This window comes from Arachis duranensis, chromosome 3 (genome assembly GCF_000817695.3).
Source record: "Arachis duranensis cultivar V14167 chromosome 3, aradu.V14167.gnm2.J7QH, whole genome shotgun sequence".
NCBI lineage: Eukaryota > Viridiplantae > Streptophyta > Magnoliopsida > Fabales > Fabaceae > Arachis > Arachis duranensis.
Genome location: NC_029774.3, coordinates 8334000 through 8353222, shown reverse-complemented (window position 1 = coordinate 8353222; position 19223 = coordinate 8334000). Strand labels below are relative to the sequence as shown.

The 19223-nt window shown below is 29.6% G+C and overlaps 3 protein-coding genes across 3 annotated transcripts; all 3 read left to right on the top strand.

The window, feature by feature from the left end:
- Positions 1-6484: 6484 nt before the first annotated feature.
- LOC107477420 (4-coumarate--CoA ligase 2-like) lies at positions 6485-9137 on the top strand. Its single transcript, XM_016097432.3, has 6 exons — positions 6485-7057; positions 7151-7696; positions 7911-8109; positions 8431-8644; positions 8754-8856; positions 8971-9137. The coding sequence occupies exons 1-6, from the start codon at positions 6563-6565 to the stop codon at positions 9082-9084; spliced, it is 1671 nt and encodes a 556-aa protein (XP_015952918.1). The 5' UTR covers positions 6485-6562; the 3' UTR covers positions 9085-9137.
- Positions 9138-11654: 2517 nt separating this feature from the next.
- LOC107477419 (subtilisin-like protease SBT4.3) lies at positions 11655-15321 on the top strand. Its single transcript, XM_016097431.3, has 10 exons — positions 11655-11735; positions 11823-11920; positions 12386-12483; positions 12591-12740; positions 12870-12972; positions 13072-13579; positions 13802-14124; positions 14214-14325; positions 14468-14687; positions 14777-15321. Exons 1-10 carry the CDS (start codon positions 11655-11657, stop codon positions 15319-15321), a joined length of 2238 nt encoding a protein of 745 aa, XP_015952917.1.
- Positions 15322-17494: 2173 nt separating this feature from the next.
- Positions 17495-19139, top strand: LOC107477418 (geraniol 8-hydroxylase-like). The gene is made up of 2 exons (XM_016097429.3): positions 17495-18391; positions 18525-19139. The coding sequence occupies exons 1-2, from the start codon at positions 17495-17497 to the stop codon at positions 19137-19139; spliced, it is 1512 nt and encodes a 503-aa protein (XP_015952915.1).
- The last annotated feature ends 84 nt before the right edge of the window (positions 19140-19223 follow it).

The following is a 19223-nucleotide window of genomic DNA, read 5'->3' as shown; positions in this document are numbered from 1 at the left end:
TAATTGTCTATTATTTTTTATTTTTTTATTTTTTTGTCTTTACTTTTTAACCGTTGTTGACTATTAGAATTAGTATCAATAAATTTAACCATATTTAACAAAAATAAATAAATAAATAAATAATTTTATAAAATCAAATACATATAAGAAGATAATGATTTGTATTTAATTGGTTTGAGATTTTTTTCTAAAAAAAATGTGTTTTTAATGTTTTAAGATAAAATAATTAACAAGAACTTAATAGTGTAAAAAGGTTCAAAAATATAAAAAAATTTAGGGATATAAAAATTAAACTAAATTTCAATTGATACGATTTCTTAAAAAATGAAAAATTAGTGATTAAAAAATTATTATAATTAAATGATTAGATTTAAAGGTTATTTAAAGAATTATATTTTAAAAGATGAATAGTATTTTTTTAAATTAAATCCAATTAACAACTAGTTTACTTAAAAAACAGGAATGTTTTTTAATTAAGAAATAATTAAATAATATTATTTAAATTAAAAGATCGACAAAAAGGTTAAATTTTAAAGGATATGTAGTATTTTTTTTATAACAGTCCTACTACATATCCAAGTATTTTTACCAACCAAGTCCAATTAAGTTAATCATAATCCAACAAAATCTAAACCACGTCATTCTTAATCGCATTTCTTTTTCTTCTTCTTCGCGTTCTTCCTTTTTCTCTTCTTTTTTTGTATTTTTTCTCCTTTTTCTTCGTATTCCTTCTTCTTCGCGTGTTTCATCCATGTTGTTGTTCTTTTATTGCTTCTGTTGTTATTGCATTCTTTTTTCCTTATCCTCTTCTTATTGATTTTGTAACATTATATATTTTTTGAGTGTTTTTTTTATTCTTATTAAGAGGGTAAAATAAGAAGAAGAAAATAAACAAGAAAAGAAGAACATGATAACGATAATGATAAAGAAGGAGAAGGAAGAGACGTTTTGAGTTATGAAGAATTTATCAGAAAATAACACCAAAATTTTTTAATCATTACACAAAAGCTTCTCAAATTTGATACCTTAATTTTTTAATTGTGACACAATTTTTTAAGATGATTATCATTAAGAAATTTCACTACATTGAGGATTATCATTAAGTAATTTTAGTGTATTATAGATTTAATTTCGGTGCATTCTGAATCTAAATTATATACACTTTTAGTTTGAGCTTATTTTTAGAATGTACCTCAATTAATTCTGAAATTAAATTCAGAATCCACCTCAATTAACTTAGAAATACACTAAAATTACATAATGCACCAAAATAAAACAAAAATTATAAGAAAATGAAATAAGAAGAAAAAGAAGCAGCAGAATATTAAGAGAAAATAGAATTTTAAATTATACAGAACTTATTAAAATAAAAATATACCGAAATTTTTTTACAATAACACATAAATTTTTTAGTTTTTAAACCGAAATTTTGCTACAAATACACAAAAATATTTTTTTTAATGTTGCATGTATTTTCTTCTTCTTTTTTTCCTTATTTCTTTTCTTTCTTTTAGTTGAATGAATGTAGGTTCATCATCTTTCTAGTAATTTTGCAGCATTATGTATTTTTTCTTCTTTTTTGTTTGATTTTTTGTTTTTGTTCTTGTTAAGAGAATAAAACAAGAAGAAACTTGAAAAGGTAAAACAAGATGGAAAAGATGAATAAAAAAAAGATGATAACGATGATGAAAAAGAAGAAGCAGAATATGAGGAGGAAGAAGATGAAGAGTTTTCAATTATGGATAATTTAATTAACAGATTATAAATACACCAAAATTTTTTAACAATAATAAATATTTTTTTTAGTTTTTACACAAAATTTTATTAAAAAACATAAAATTATCTTCTTTAATGCTATATTTTTTCTTCTTATTTTTTTATTTTTTTCTGTTATACATCTAAGAAAAAAACGATGATGATAATATATAATGATAATGATGATGGAAGAGGATCATGAGAAGAAAAAGAAAAGAAGAGATCGAAAAAATAAAAATAAGAAAAAAAAAGGAGAAGAAGATGGAGGTGGTAGTAGTGATAATAACGATAAAAGAAGGAGGAGAATAAATTTCAATGAAAAAAGAAAGAAGAAGAGAAGGTGATGTAGTGACCACAATAATAAAATAAAAAAATAACAAAAAAAATACAGTATTAAAAGTGAAAAAAAAACGCACATAAATTTAAAATATTTAAAAAAATAGGAGTGAAAAAGAGAAAAATGCGCATTTATGTATGTAAATGATTTTGGTCGCAGAGATTTATTCTTTTTCTAATTTTAAACTAATTTTTAGAAATTTTCAACATAAATCGGATATTTAGCTCAAACTCGGGTTTTGGCTAAATTCAGTTTCCCGACACTAATTTAATAAACCAATTATCACCAGACTCCATCATCCACATGTTAACATGGGACATTAATAATTTTCCCATTGTCCAGCACAAATTTTAGGCGCCGCCATTTATCATATATTTTTATCAATGGAGTAGCCGCCATTTTTCATATATTTTTATCATAGGGTGTGCTCATTTTGCGATCAGACTAATAAAACCCAATCAGTTCAATCTTCCTTAGGTACTTTACCTTTGTGGAACACTAGAATCTTTATTATGCCCACAACAAGCTTCTTGTTCTCGACAGATCTATACAAAAAAAAATGACCACGTAAAGATAATTGAATCAGTCGTAAAAGGTAATTGATTATACCAAATACTTTATACATAAAAGTTTCATGTATAATCAAATAAGAGTGTAATTTGATCACTTAATGGAATCTATACTAAATTTTCAAGTATAGAAAAGATATAACAATTTCTCCAAAGCAGAAATCTAATTTCACTTGCAATTGCTTTTCTTTAGAAATAATTTAAAAAAACACGTAAAATAGGAGGTTGTAGCATCTATATCAGCTTACTTTTCATTCAAATTAGATTATAATGGAAAAAAAAATTTTCACCCCAAAATTAAAACTAAACTTTTTTTTTCGATGTGTAAAATTGAAACTAAACTTAGATGATTGTTTAAAGTCTCATACATGACCATGAAAGACACAACATAAAATTATACCAAGAATATAAAATCTCAGTGTAGCTTCATGCAGCAGAACCAAAAATAATTGTCAAGGAAATTTAGTAAATTATTCAAAATCAAATTGTACAAACCTACCACAAGATAACATGCAGTTGAGTACAGGTGTTCATGGATCGGATCCGATCCACATATCCGCAGTATTTATCTGAATCTAATCTAAAAATTACGGATATTGATCCGATTCGCAAGGCTATCGGATCAGATCGGATTGGATCTGCACATTGATAGAATCGGATTGCAGATTTTATGTAGGCATCCGCATATTAACAAATTCGCAAAAATAAATAAATAAATAAATAAATATTCTTTTTATGTTTTATTTCAACTAATAATTATCATATATGTTGTATTATTTAAATTTATTATTGAAAAAAAGTATTTTAAAATTACTTTAAGAATAAACATACTTAAAAAAATAGAAAAAATAAATTTTATTAATATTTTTTTAATAAAAAAATTTTTTAAATTTTTTTATATTTTGCGGATATATTCGATATCTGATTCGATCCGTAAATATACAGATCAAATTGGATCCAACTTTAAAACTGCGAATATTGAATCAAATCCGATCCGATAATTTTAATGCAAATCAGATCAAAATTTTGGTCATATCCAATCCAATTCGATACATGTTCACTCCTATTCTTGACCAAACAACCCAGTTGAGAACCAGGGCTTTTTTGTGATTTTATTTCGACTAAAATAAACTTGGCTAGCGATAAGCCAGTAACTTAGGGCTGACTCTATGAAGTTAGTAAGTCAAAGAAGCAAGAATATTTTTCTTAAAGGAGTTCACACCAAGCCTAGTCATTACTAATGTTTTAAAATATTAATATTTTACTGTTTATTTTATTTATATCTATCAAAATTGTTTTAAATGTTAAAAATAATTATACCAAATACATTTTTTATATTTTGTACTTGTCACTTTTTCATATTTATCGAAGTTACAAATTTCAAAAAAATGTTTTTAGGAAGGTAGTTTCACAATAAACTTGAAAGTCAAAATGTTTTGACCCGATGGGACCTAATAATTAACTCTACTCCTACATGTTGTCTGTAGATGCGTTACGGCGTGTACGGATTTTCATCATGTCTCCATCGTGATTTGTTCATAAATTTCTACTTATAAAACAAATCGAATTACATGTACATCAAAATTAAAATTAATTATTAAAGTTAATTATCAAAATTAAAAATATTAATAATCAACTTAAATGAAAAATATTAATAATAAAAAAATATTGATCTAATATTCTAATCACTTTAATTTTATTTATTAGAGTTTTTTCAATAATTTAATTTGACAATTAAATAATCAATTTGATAACTTTTATTATATGTATGTGCAACTAAATATCAATAATAATTGAACTTAAATGAAATTTGTATTTTTTTTATTGTTTGAAATAAGAAAGAAAATGTTTATTTATTATGGTCTTTTTCCTTTTGAAATCAAATCTGATTTTGAAAATCGCATGTAGTTAAAATAACGCGAATCTCTGGTTTATCCTTAAACGCTCCTTACTAAATATGGAGTGCTGCATATCTTATGAATTTGTTAAATCTGAACTCTTATTTATTATATCTTATTTAAATGGTCTGAATTTAAAAAAATAACCTGTTAATCAAGTTAATCATTTTTTTACAAGTTTTAGATTTTTTTTGTAAATCTTAGATATTGAACTGAAGTTCAAAATAAAAAAATAATATATAAATATTAAAAATATGTCTGTAGAAAAAAATTATTGGACTTTAGAATTAAAAAAAATAATATATAAAAAATAAGTTAAAAATTCATGTACTAAATCTAAAAAAAGTTATATTAAAATCTTAAAAAATAATATTAAATATATATTATGTATATAATATTAAAATTTAAATAAATTTTGTTTTGTGTGAAATAAAATATAATATTAAATATAAACACAATGATAAAAAAAATTGTGTTATATATATATATAATATTAAAATTTAAATAAATTTTGTTTTGTGTGAAATAAAATTATAATATTGAATATAAACAATCCTTTTTACTATTTTTTTTAAAAAAATTTGGGGGGGACCATGGCCACCTTAGGTCCCCCCGTGGATCCGCCACTGTATGTAGTGTGTCACTTCAATTCTCATCACTTCTCAATGAATCGCCAATGTTATCTTCAAAGGAGTAATCATCATCATAACTCCTCGCAAAGCTTTCTGTCACTCAATGCTATACTAATACACTCTTTTAGTAGTATGTTTTTTTTTTAAACCAAAGATAAGCAGACTCGAATCTACCAACTCTTAGGTGAATATAGAGAGATTATGTCATTTGAACTATAGTTCGTTGGCAAAGAAAAAGATACTCTTAATTATATATTAAATGGAATAATTATTTATTAAACTCATTCATATACAAATAATTTTTTTTTAGTTTTGTATCTGTAATATTTTATACCAGTTAGCTTCAAAATTTAATTATATTTTGAATAAATTAATAAAAAATGATATAAATAATTGTTTAAATATAATTGTATTTTAATTTTTCGTTCTATTACGTACACGTTGAGAATAATTTAAAATAAAAGATAATAAACTTGTTGTAACAGCAGCAATACAAATTTTATGGCAGCAATTTTTTGGACTTTGTCAAAATCCGTGACCAGCCAGAACAATAGTGGAAGCACTTGCGAGCAAATAATACAGTGAAAATACTTGAAGGCACCACATCGACAATACTAGAGTAATGGAGGAATTCGATCAAATTTTTCTGAGTATGTGGTGTAAAGGTCGTCCTGTGTTAAGTGAGGGAATGAATTTTTTTGTTAGTGTCGATTTGTTTGTTCAGCCCATAATAAAAAAAATAATAATAAATAAATTTAATTTACCTGATAACTTTTGATAATAAGTTAATTTTTAAAGAGTGTTGCACTCCCTACTTTATCTGGAGTGTACTAATACTACAAATATCATAAAAAGAGTCAATTATTTTGTAATTATATGAAAAATTCAAAATAAATTTTTTTATTAAATAATTATTTAGTAATACTTACAAAAAGAGAAAGAGATTATGTTTTCTTTTAAAAAAAAGTACAATAAAAAAATAAAGTTCTAATCAAATGTACAAGAAGATAACAAACTCACATATCATGATTCAACAATGATTGAGAATAGCCACCACTTTCAATTATATTCCAACCAAATTAGTCACAAAACTAAAGATTCCAACCAAAAATTATTAGTGGCTGCTTTTGGCTTTTGATTCCATGCAGCAACCTGTCCACATGCATGCATCTGATGATATGCTATATACCACCACCAGAGAAGCCAAATTACCAAAAACCCCTTCCCGTTTATTCCTTATAAATTTGAAGCAAGCTAGCTACAACCAAAATATCTCATTACATACAACACATACAATCACTAAGCTAGTGCGTGTGTGTGTTTGAGATATAACAAAGAAATTTGGCCGTACAAACGAAATAAGTAGATACCATGGCACCATCATTAGTAGCAACTTATTCCGTTGATCCAAAAGAAACCAACTTCATCAACAAAAGTTACCAAACTACCCACATCTTCAAATCAAAATTACCAGACATACCCATCAACAATACCATTCCTCTCCACACTTATTCCTTTCAAAAACTCCCCCAAGTCTCCAACCGCCCCTGTCTCATCACCAGCGATGGTAAGGAGTACACCTATGCTGATGTCCACCGCGCTTCTAGAAGCTTGGCCATGGGCCTTTTCAACCTTGGAATCCGCAAAGGTGACATCATAATGATCCTACTCCCAAACTCTCCGGAATTCGTGTTCTCCTTTTGGGCTGCTTCTATGCTCGGCGCAGCTTCAACCCTTGCCAATCCTTCTTACACATCTCTTGAAATCACGAAGCAGCTCAAAGCCACCAAGGCCAAAATCGTCATCACACATGCCATGCACGTGCACAAGCTCAAACAAGAACAACAAGAAGAAAACACATTCACAGTAATATTTATACCATATACATTTTTTTTATCAAGTATTATTATCTTTTTTTTTCGTTTAAAATTGTGGTGTTTTTGTATTTATACAATATAGGTGATAACTGTGGACAAGCCACCAGAGAAGTGCATGAGTTTCTCGACGGTTTCCAGAAATGAAGGAAAGCTGCCAGAGGTGGATATTAACCCTGATGACATGGTGACACTGCCATTTTCCTCCGGCACGACGGGGTTATCAAAGGGTGTGGTTCTAACACACCGGAGTCTGGTAACAAACGTGGCTCAGCAGGTGGAGGGAGAGAACCCTAACTTGCACCTCAAGGAAGAGGATGTAGTGCTTTGTGTGCTACCGTTGTTTCACATTTACGCACTACACTGTGTGATGTTATGCTCTATGAGAGTAGGGTGTAGGGTGTTGCTTATGGAGAAGTTTGAGATGAGGACGATGCTGGAACTTGTGGAGAAGCACAGGGTTTCAGTAGTGATGGCAGTGCCGCCGTTGGTGGTGGCACTGTCAAAGAACCCTGCGGTGGAGGAGTATGAGCTTAGCTCCATCAGGATGGTGATGTCTGGAGGTGCCTCTCTTGCAAATGACATCGAGGAGGCTTTCCATAGTAGGTTGCCTCAAGCAATCCTTCGACAGGTACACAAATAATATTAGAGTCGTTTTAGTATGATTATATATTTATATTACAGTGATTTGATAATTATAGTATTTTAAAAAATACTATTAAAATTAAAATAAAGTTTTTTTTTATTGATAAACAATGATTTTTAATAAATATTGTTAAGAAAAAATGTTATCAAAATATAAGAAATATAACTTTAATTTTAATAATACTTGCATGTTTTTTCAGGCTTTAGGAATGACAGAATCTGGACCAGTGATATCAATGTCATTAACTTTTGCAAAGTATCCAATGACAACTAAATCAGGATCGTGTGGCAGTGTCATTAGAAATGCAGAAATGAAGATCATTGACCCTCTAACTGGCTCTTCTCTCCCTCGTAATATGTCGGGTGAAATTTGCATCCGAGGTCAACAAATCATGAAAGGTATATATTATTGTAAAAATAATCTTTTGTATATCAAAAAATTAGTCATCTGAACAAAAATATATTCAATTCACATCATCAAATCAATTTTACAATTAATCAAACTTAACTTATACTTATGACATAGAAAATGAAAACATGATATAAAAGAGAATAATTATGCTATGTTAGATATATATTAAAATTTGTCACTAAAACTAATTAGTATAAAATAAACATGAAAAATATAAATTACAATTGTGCTTAATTTCATGTTTTTTTCATTAACACGTGATACTTTATGATTAAACAATTAATGTAACAAATATATATATTGTGTAGGATACCTGAATAATGAGAAGGCGACAGCAGAAGCAATTGATAAAGAGGGATGGCTTCATACAGGTGATATTGGGTATGTGGATGATGATGATGAGCTTTTCGTTGTTGATAGACTCAAGGAGCTCATCAAATTCAAAGGCTTTCAGGTTGCTCCGGTAGAACTTGAAGTCCTTCTTATGACCCACCCTTCCATTCAAGATGCAGCTGTTGTCCCGTAAGTATATATAATTATATATATGTATCATCATTGAAATTAATTAAGCTAGCTATTAGCTATTAATAATAATTATTAAATGGTTTGTTGCACATACATGCATATATAGGCAAAAAGATGATGTAGCTGGTGAAGTACCAGTTGCTTTTGTGGTGAGGTCATCAAATGATCCTATTACTGAGGATGCTATAAAGGACTTTATAGCTAAACAGGTAAATTATATAATATATATATTTATACCTAATTAATTTAGTTGTATTTGATAAGAAGATAATTAATTAATAAGATAATGCATGACATATTTTAATTTAATTTGTTGTGAACAGGTAGTATTTTACAAGAGGCTACATAAAGTAATTTTCATTGACGCAATCCCAAAATCTTCAATCGGCAAGATATTAAGAAAAGAACTCAAAGCAAAGCTCGCTAGCTACCATTAGCTAATTCGCTGCATTTAATTTGTTTCTTATTCTATATACAAAGTCAATGATGATGCCAATGTGTCTTTGTATGTTTTATTCCCTATGATGGATTGAAGATTATATGATTATTATAAGAAGTTGATCGATCAACATATTTAATTGTTTAAATAAATACTGAGAGTTTAAATTTTTGTCATATATATAGTAAATTATTGGTCAATAATACACTTTTAAATAATATCCATTAAAATATACAATTGGTTTATAATATTTGTCATGTAAATCGGTTAATTCCTCTATAAATTTTGACTAAACTTTTTTTTTTTAAAAGAAAGAAAAAAAGCAATTGAGTAACCTAAATATCAAGGATTGGTTATAAAATTATTTAAAAATATCGCTATTAATAACTAATTTATTATGTTTATATTTCATTGTTTATTATTCCCTGCCTAATTTATTATGTTTATATATTCTTCATGAAACAAAAAGGATTAATTAATTAAAATGTGGTAAAACACTAAAACATGCAGATAGACATTTGCTGGCTTTTTTATTTATATATGCATGAGAAAATTATTTATTTTCAAAATACGCATGAATTGAAAGTGTTCTCAAAATGAGCAGTTTCATTTCAAGGCACACATCCTCCAAAAGAAATTACTCACTATTTTAGCCCTGGTGCACGCGAGACCACATCTCAACTCCACCAACCACTAAATGGAGCTCCCATTCCCATATAAGCCTTATTTGCCTTAGGAACATCACACTATTTCCAAGTTTATTCTATTTGAGCACATTCTCACAGCCATCGGGTTACATTTCTTTTATCTTTCACTGTGTTATCATTTTTGTACATTTTTTATTTTTAACCCAAATTGTCTCTAACTCATATATTCAATCGTGTTCCTTTATTTATTTATTTATTTATTATATTCTGTTTAAATTTTGATACGATTTTTTATAAATATGATTAAAAAAATGAGATATTTTTATCTTTAAAATTTGATTATTTTTTGTTAAGTATATCTTTTTTATCAACAACCAATAATACTTTTATAAAAAAATAAAAATAAAAATTTTATCAATTTTGGGTATATTTTTTAAATAATTATATAAATATTCCTATAAAATTTTGAATCAAATACATAAACAATTTGTCCAATACAAAAAACGTTTGTCACTTATTTAAAAATAATATCCTTTTGAGTATTTTTATTATATTTTTAAATAATTTAAAAATATTTTTATTAATAACCATTTTTATCAACACTAGGATAATTCTAATATATTTTGTGTGATTTACCCATAAAATTAACACATATCTAATCTTTTACTATTAACGGTGTAGCTTTGGGATTTTCTTCTAATCAGTAGTGGTTAATGGATTTTTTTTCCGTCCCTCTTGTCCTCTTCTTCAACTCATAAGTCATAACATACAACATTTGTACCTTCCTAACATATATATATTGTTATCTCTTCATGGTTTATGGGTATTTTTAAGGGCAAATTCTCTGGTATGGACGGGAACAAACATCCATATGTATGGATCCGACGTGGCATGGAGTATATGTTGTGACTCCTGGCTTCGTTCTTCTGTGGACTGTGCACTTAAAAGTCTAGCAGCGCAGGTTGTAGCAGATGATTATCAGAGTGTGTCGGCTGTTTACATTCAAAAAGTTAATGTGAGTGTGCGATTATGGGATTTTTGGGAAGTGGGCTGAAATTGTTTGGGTTTCTTAATTGTTTTTGGGCTTTTTTCAGATTCATGAGATTTTTCTGTTTCTCATAACAGTCAAAGAAGAATGATAACCAAGTTGGGTTGGTGTAGTGGTTAGCTTACTAGTCCGCTTAAGCAAGTGTCGGGAGTTCGAATCACGCCTTGTGCATGCAGCAACCCATTGACCAACGGACAAGCCTTTAAATGGAACTCAGTACCGCGACGGATTAGTTCTTAACCTGCCGGGTTAGGAGATACTGTGGGAAACCAAAAAAAATGATATGGAAGTTGAAGGGGAAAAAAAGGACTGGTCCAGGTAAAGATCGAAACAGAAAATAGGATGGATATGAAGTTTTGGATGGAAGAGGATTAATGGAGTCTCTGGCACGCACAGTAATGAGTTCTTCCATTTTGCGTGCACCAAGACTGAAATGGTGACTAATTTCGTTTCATGAATGCTTGACGTGAAATGGAGCTGTGCATTTTGAGAACACTTTCTATTCATGCACATTTTGGAAATAAGCGTATATAAATAAAAAAGCCGACATTTTTATAAAGAAAAATATTGCGTTGTCTTAAAAAAAGATGTGGATGTATCTGTCTTATTTTAATTGCACTTTAGCTTGTTGAGCTCATCACAATTGTTAAGGGCCATTTTTCTCTTAGTGAGTGAAGGAAAGGGTATTTTGTTGGTTAATCCAATTAATATACAATTAACTGAATGTTAACTTTCACCTTTCAGTTATTTCAAGAGATTATAATTTGCTCAACTAAGTAATTAAGTTTATATTCCATTAATGTAAACTCCTATAAATCTTTATTTAATTTCAGTTTTGAGAAAAGAAAGGCAAAAACTTAATTAGAACAAAAAATGACTAAGCCAGAATCACCTTTTTTCACTCTCTTGTTCACAATTTCATTGCTGATGCATGCTCAGTCTTCTTACAAACAGGTATATTAGTACAAGCTATTTTCAATTTAGTGTATACAATAATTAACAATAAATGCAACAATCATAAAGTGTTGTATGTATATGCAGATCTATATTGTGTATATGGGGGAGAAGAACAATAATAACTGGGATGAATTCTCCACACAATCATTGCATCATTCCATGCTATTAGAGGTTCATGAAAGGTTATAAAATTTTCTTATGTACCTATCAATAATTAATAAATTTAAAAGTTTGTTTCCCTAATATAATTTTAGATTAGATATTTTGATTTTTAATAAATTTATATTATTCTAAAAGTTTATGAGAATTATTTTCGTCAAATAAATTGGTCACTTCATCAGTATTAATAAAATTTTTAATATACATGGACAAATAAATTTTTAATCAATTTTGTTATAAAATAATTAGATAAAAAATATCATTGTAAGATAAACTAGTCTTCGAAAAAAGAATTAATCTGAAAACTTTTATATTAATAAAAAGACAAAATTTTATATCTAAATTTTTTTAAGAACCAAGTTGGGTGCTTACACTAAAAGTTATTATAAGATGCTATATTTATAATTATGATACAAATATTCCAAAAGCTTTCATTATTCAATATATTGTTATTGAGAAAGTTTAGCACTTGAAAATTGTGATTGTAGCATTGATGCAGCAAAGGAGTCATTGATTTACAGTTATGGAAGAAGCTTTAATGGATTTGCAGCTATGCTATCTGAAGAAGAAGCTGCCATAATTTCTGGTAAACTTGTCATTAAATTTAAGAATTAAGACAGAAAATGCATACAAGCTTACTCATTGATTTACTCAAAAAAAAAATGATTTACTAATATCATATTTTATGTGTAGATATGGAAGAGGTAGTGTCAGTTTTTCCAAACCTAGGATTGGAGCTTCAAACAACAAGATCATGGGATTTCATGGAATTCACTGATGATGCATCCAAACTTACACCTCCTTTTGATGGAAGAAACATCATCATTGGAATGTTTGACACAGGTCAACAACTCAATATTCCTTCTATTTCAAAGTATACTAATTTGTTACATTGACTAATCAAATCGATTTGAAACAGAAATAGTAGTACTAATAAGATTATTCCATTTGGATTGTGTCATGAACTTGAAGGAATTTGGCCTGAATCCGAAAGCTTTAATGATGAAGGACTAGGTCCACCACCTAAAAAATGGAGAGGAAAGTGCCAAACAGAACATAACTTCACCTGCAATAAGTATTAAGCACTTTTCTTCATTTTGGTTTTCTAAGATAACATTGGAGTTTGAACAATCAAATTGTGACAAACTGAAAAATGAATGTGAAATGCTGACAGTAAGATCATTGGAGCCCGGTATTATCAAAGCTTTGGTCTTGAAGAGCAATTTAAATCAGCAAGAGATGAATCTGGCCATGGAAGCCATGCTGCATCGGTGGCGGCCGGAAGAGAGGTTGTGGGAGCCAATTACTTTGGGCTAGCTAAGGGAACTGCAAAGGGTGGAGCACCTAATGCCAGAATTGCTGTTTACAAAGTGTGTTGGAACATGGCATGCTATGCTGCAGATATCTTAGCTGCTTTTGATGATGCAATTGCAGATGGGGTCGACATTATATCGGCCTCATTCGCAGGATACTTGCAGTCGAGGTTCTTGTTCAATCCAGTAGCAATTGGATCCTTTCATGCTGTGAAGAATGGAATTTTAACCATAGCAGCTGCTGGTAATCAAGGTCCACAAAGAGGAGGTTTAGCTAATCACCCTCCTTGGATACTAACTGTTGCAGCTAGCACCATTTACAGAAAATTTGTGACACCTTTGGTTCTAGGAAATGGAGATGTAATCACAGTAAGTAATTCTTCTTTTTGTTTGTTGTATGATAACAAATTTCTCAACTATTTTTGTATTTTTGTCTTGAGACAATTATCAAACACTCTTGTTTCATTTTGATTACTATTATTTGCATATTGTGATGGTGAATGCCCTTTTTGAAAATCTAAATATTGATGTATATTTTAGAAGAGATTTCAGTTATGGAATAAATGCATTATTAGTTATGAAACTATGCAGGCAAATTCTATCAATACTTACAATGTTAAGAATATATCATATCCTTTGATTTTGGGAGGAGATGCTACAAACTTTTCAGCCAATTACATTCCCAGAGAGTCAAGTCTATGCTTCCCTGGCTCCTTAAATTCAGAGAAAGTTAAAGGAAAAATTGTCCTCTGCGAAAACAGTGAGGGTGGCGCCGGAGTCCAAATGGCAACCGGAGCAGGGGTCATAGCCCCAAATCGACCACAACAGAACTATGCTGAGAATTACCTCTTCCAAACAGCAAGTATCAGTAACAAGGAGATCTCAAAAGTATCACAATACATCAAATCCTCTAAGTAAAATCATACCATTCTTATATTCTATATAAAACTTTGGCATAAAATGAATTTACAATAGTACTAATTATTCAGGTTAGTTTATGCAGTAAACCAAAGGCAAACATAATGTTTAGTGAGACCATGGAGGACAAGGATGCTCCTTATGTAGCAAGTTTCTCAAGTAGAGGCCCCAACATTTTTAATCATGACATTCTCAAGGTATGTAATCATAAAATGGATCACTATATATCTATTTAAAGAAACTCCATGTATTTGGATAATTTAATACCTATGATATGTTAATTTCTCAAATGTAACACTTTATTCAAATTGACAGTTATTTCAATGTTTGATTTGACAGCCTGATCTTTGTGCTCCTGGGGTAAATATTCTTGGAGCATGGTCTCCTATTGCATCACCTTCCATGTTTATTGGAACTGAAGATTTTAGAAGTGTTGAATACAATATTATCTCTGGAACTTCAGTGTCTTGCCCCCATGTTACTGGCGCTGCGGCTTATGTTAAGGCCACTCACCCAACCTGGTCCCCTGCAGCTATCAAGTCTGCACTCATGACCACAGGTATCATCGCCTCATCGATTCCTCGCTTATTTACACACGGATCACTTGTCAAAATGATTATATTCAATGTGTTCTTGAATATAATGCAGCAAATCCTATGGACCCCAAAATGCATGAGTATGAGAAGGAATTTGCATATGGTTCTGGCCATGTTAAACCACTTTATGCAGTGGATCCTGGCCTAGTTTTTAATGCTACTAAAGAAGATTACAGTGACTTCTTCTGCAAGGAAGGTCCTAGAAATGGTTGTAAAAGCACCAAAGCATTGAAACCATGGGATCTAAACTACCCTTCATTGTCACTAGCAGTGAAAGATGGGAATGCAATCAAGGGCAATTTCGTCAGGGCAGTTACAAATGTTGGCATGCCAAAATCAACCTATGATGTTATCATTGATGTGCCACATATTCTCAAAGTCAAGGTGGAACCATCAACTCTTGCATTTTCTAAAGTTGGAGAAGAAAAATTCTTCTTTGTGGAAGTCACAGGGCCAAAGATATCACAGGTTCCAATAATCTCAGGTTCTATAACTTGGGTTCATTTGAATCATATAGTTAGAATTCCAATTGTAGTTTACACTATCCTTCCATGCATGGAATTCAGAAATTCATCATTAAATCAGCACCTTAATTGAGCAAGAAAATCATATCATGTACTATATATTAACCAAATAAGATGGCCACTAGGCCAAGTATATTGTATATTTAAGAAATATAGTCTCCATCGAAGAAGTTTAGCTATGTCAATGTAAAATAATTCTTGTTTGGTGTATCTATCTATCTATCTATCTATCTATATATAGAAGGTGATTCTAGTATGATTATGTTTCGGTGACTATTGTGACTATGATGTTCTATAACAATACTTTTTAAAAAGTGTTGCTTAAAAAAACTGTTACCAAAATATAAAAAGAAAGTGTGAATTTAATTTTAACAATACTTACATGGTGACTTCTCTGGTGGCACAGCATGGGGTGGTTTACCATGACCAAATTTTAACTTACGAATGGTGTCTTTACACGTAACATAAGGAAAGTAGTATGTTAATGTAAAATGCGGTAACTTACACAAATGGTATTTTAAAAAATTTATTTAATAACTATTGTTTGTAACATGGGTTTAGGTTTTGGTATGAAAAAAAAGAATAAAACAAAAACTTTAGATTGTCCAAAAAAATTTACACAGGCTTTTTTTATATAAAACCCAATAATATCAAAATGGAGCAGACAAGAAAGAAAAAAAAGTAACATATAGGGCTTATTAATTTAATTAACGTAAAAAACAAAGATAAGGTTAAGTTAAAAAAATACAACAAAGGCAATTCATAATTAACATATTAATGGATTAGTTAATTATAGCCTTTATTAATTTAAAACTCTTAGAATTTGAGTTATATTTTTCAAATTAAATAGACGTGATAAAAAATGTTGGACTAAAAATTAAAATTAAAATTTAATTTAACAGATATTAAAATACCGGCATATTACATTTCAAAAAAATTAGAACACATTATAAGCATTAATTTTAAATAATATTAGCGGCTCGTTGATAGTTATTAACGACTTTTCTACAATTTTAGGTATAATTTTTTTTAAATATTTATTTAAATAATTAATTTTTTTTCAATAGTTATACAAGATAGATAAATTAAAGGAACAAAAGTTTATAAATGATTAATAGAATTAGTATGTTTAATTTTAAGTGAATTTTTTACTCATCATATTACCGAATTATATCATTTTAGCTAACTAAATTTTATCTTTTTAATTAACTCAAATGTATTTAACCAAATTTTAATTTATCATTTTGTTAAGAATTTTAATTTATAGTAATTGTAATATAAGTAACAGAAATACGTTAATTATAAATTACGTTTGTTGTATTTTTTAATTTAACCTTATCTTTTTTCAAACTTAAATAAGTCCTATACGTTGATTAAATTTACACCTTCTAACTCTTTTTTTCTTTTTTATTGTCTGCTCTATTTTAATATTTTTGAGTTTTATATAAAAAAGGCTGTGTAATTTTTTTTGGACAATCTAAAGTTTTTGTTTTATTCTTTTTTTTTTCAAACCAAAACCTAAATCCATGTTACAAACTATAATTATTAAATGGCAAATTTCCTAAAATACCATTGCGTTAAGAAGATACCACTTTTCTTATGCTACGTGTAAAGACACCATTCGCAGGTCAAAACTTGGCCATGGTAAGCCACTTTATACTGTGCCACCAGAGAAGTCAACTATATGCTATGGTAATTATGGTAGCTACACAACTTTTACAATATTTAAAAAATTTTGTTAAAATTAAAGTAACCCTTTTTCAATAAGTAAAAAATATTACAAAAATATAAAAAAAAGCGTCACTAAGTTTTAGTAACACTTTTTAAGTGTTGTTAAATTAAAATCGTATAGGCATGATATAGTTACCATAATAATAACCACCGTATATTTATAATATGACGTAGTGTACTTTCGGAATAAAGAAAATATTTCTTATTTTCAGCCATTAATTTCTCTTCGCTCCATAATTTGTGCATACCGAAACTAGTCACTAGAATTTTCAATCGAAAATATTGCTTATGCTTTGACCTATGGACTTTGAACACATTGCTGCTGAAGAAATGCCGAGTAAGATGTGGGACTTAGACAAAAAGGACTATGTCCACAAAAGTTATGCAAAAATAACATTTTTCCCTATGTTTTTGTTTCCATTTTACATTAAGTTACAAGCATTTATTTTAGATCATTACACTAGTAAGTAGTAACCTCTAACACATATCACTTTCTACCTTTGATTGTTCATGTAATGGACTTAGTAAGTTTTGTGATGCTGCTTCTTCTTCTTTTGACTTGCACCACTCTTTATTCTCTCCATTATCTAAATGTAAGAAGAAGCAAAGCAAACTATAAGCTTCCACCAGGACCTTCTCCTCTTCCCATCATTGGAAACCTACATGAACTTGGAAATAAACCCCACCATTCTTCAGCCATTCTTGCAAAGATTCATGGCCCCATAATGACTTTGAAGTTGGGACAATTAACCACCATAGTGATCTCTTCAGCTGAAATGGCCAAAATGGTGCTCCAAACCTATGATCAGTTCTTATCGAATCGCACCGTTCCGGAGGCAGCAAGAATTCACAATCACCATATTCATAGCATTGCCTTCATGCCTATGACACCTCTTTGGAGATCCCTTAGGAAGATATGCAACAATCAGTTATTCGCCAACAAGACTATTGACGCGAGGCAAGACTTGCGTCGCAAGAAAGTTCAAGAACTCCTTGGGGAGATCCATCAAAGTAGCCAAATTGGAGAAGGAGTGGATGTTGGAGAAGCAGCTTTCAAGACTACAATAAATTTATTGTCCAACACAATTTTTTCAATGGATTTGGTTCAATCTTCAGGTTCTGCTGCACGGTTCAAGGATTTAGTTGCCAATATCACCAAAGAGAGTGGAAAACCAAACTTGGCTGATTATTTTCCAGCCTTGAGAATGGTTGATCCACAAAGAATTAAAGCACACAATGCCATTTATGCTGGGAAGTTATTGGATATCTTCCATGACTTGATTTACCAAAGGAAGAAGTTGATACTGAAAACAGGTTCTGACACCAATAAGGACATGTTAGAAGCTCTTCTTAACATTTCTCAAGAGAATAGCAAAGAGATGGACAAAATAAATATTGAACATTTAATGCTGGTATAAGCTCTCTTCTCATACTTTCTTTACTCAATTCAACTACAGCTATATCAATTATGAATGTGATTGTATACTTACATATTTTGATTTTACAATTTATTTCTTACTTGGTGACTTGGATTTTCATTGCTAGACATTATTTGTTGCTGGAACAGATACAATCACATCTACATTAGAATGGGCAATGACTGAATTACTCAGCAATCCAAACACTATGACAAAGGCTAAAAGGGAGCTTGAAGAAACAATTGGTAAGGGAAACCAAGTTGAGGAATCAGACATAGCAAGATTACCATATTTACAAGCAATATTGAAAGAGACATTTCGTTTGCACCCTTCAGTGCCTTTTTTGATCCCAAGAAAAGCTGACACTGATGTAGAAATCAATGGCTATACCATACCAAAAGGTTCACAAGTGCTAATCAATGTTTATGCTATTGGAAGGGATTCAAATGTATGGAAGAATGACACAAATTTGTTCTCACCAGAGAGGTTCTTGGGAGTAGAAACTGATGTTAGAGGGAGGCATTTTGAGTTGATACCATTTGGTGCTGGTAGAAGAATATGTCCTGGTTTAACATATGCTATGAGGATTTTGTTCTTGATGTTAGGTTCATTGGTTAATTGTTTTGATTGGAAGCTTGAAAATGATTCAAAAGCTGAGGATATTGATATGGAAGAAGAATTTGGAATAACATTAAGAAAGTGTAAACCCCTTAGATCCATTCCAATCAAAGTAAATAACTAATCTCTTTACCTTGAAGGAAATTAAAACTTTGTTGTTTTTGCACTTTCCTATATCCTTTCATATAATGATGCTGACAAAGACCTT

Bases quoted from the DNA above. Each gene is read 5' to 3' on its own strand.
- LOC107477420 (XM_016097432.3), top strand. From the start codon at position 6,563: ATGGCACCATCATTAGTAGCAACTTATTCCGTTGATCCAAAAGAAACC. The intron at 7,697-7,910 runs GTACACAAATAA...ATGTTTTTTCAG, and splicing joins CTCAAGCAATCCTTCGACAG to GCTTTAGGAATGACAGAATC. The intron at 8,857-8,970 runs GTAAATTATATA...TGTTGTGAACAG, and splicing joins AGGACTTTATAGCTAAACAG to GTAGTATTTTACAAGAGGCT.
- LOC107477419 (XM_016097431.3), top strand. From the start codon at position 11,655: ATGACTAAGCCAGAATCACCTTTTTTCACTCTCTTGTTCACAATTTCA. The intron at 11,736-11,822 runs GTATATTAGTAC...ATGTATATGCAG, and splicing joins CTCAGTCTTCTTACAAACAG to ATCTATATTGTGTATATGGG. The intron at 14,688-14,776 runs GTATCATCGCCT...AATATAATGCAG, and splicing joins GTCTGCACTCATGACCACAG to CAAATCCTATGGACCCCAAA.
- LOC107477418 (XM_016097429.3), top strand. From the start codon at position 17,495: ATGGACTTAGTAAGTTTTGTGATGCTGCTTCTTCTTCTTTTGACTTGC. The intron at 18,392-18,524 runs GTATAAGCTCTC...TTTCATTGCTAG, and splicing joins ATATTGAACATTTAATGCTG to ACATTATTTGTTGCTGGAAC.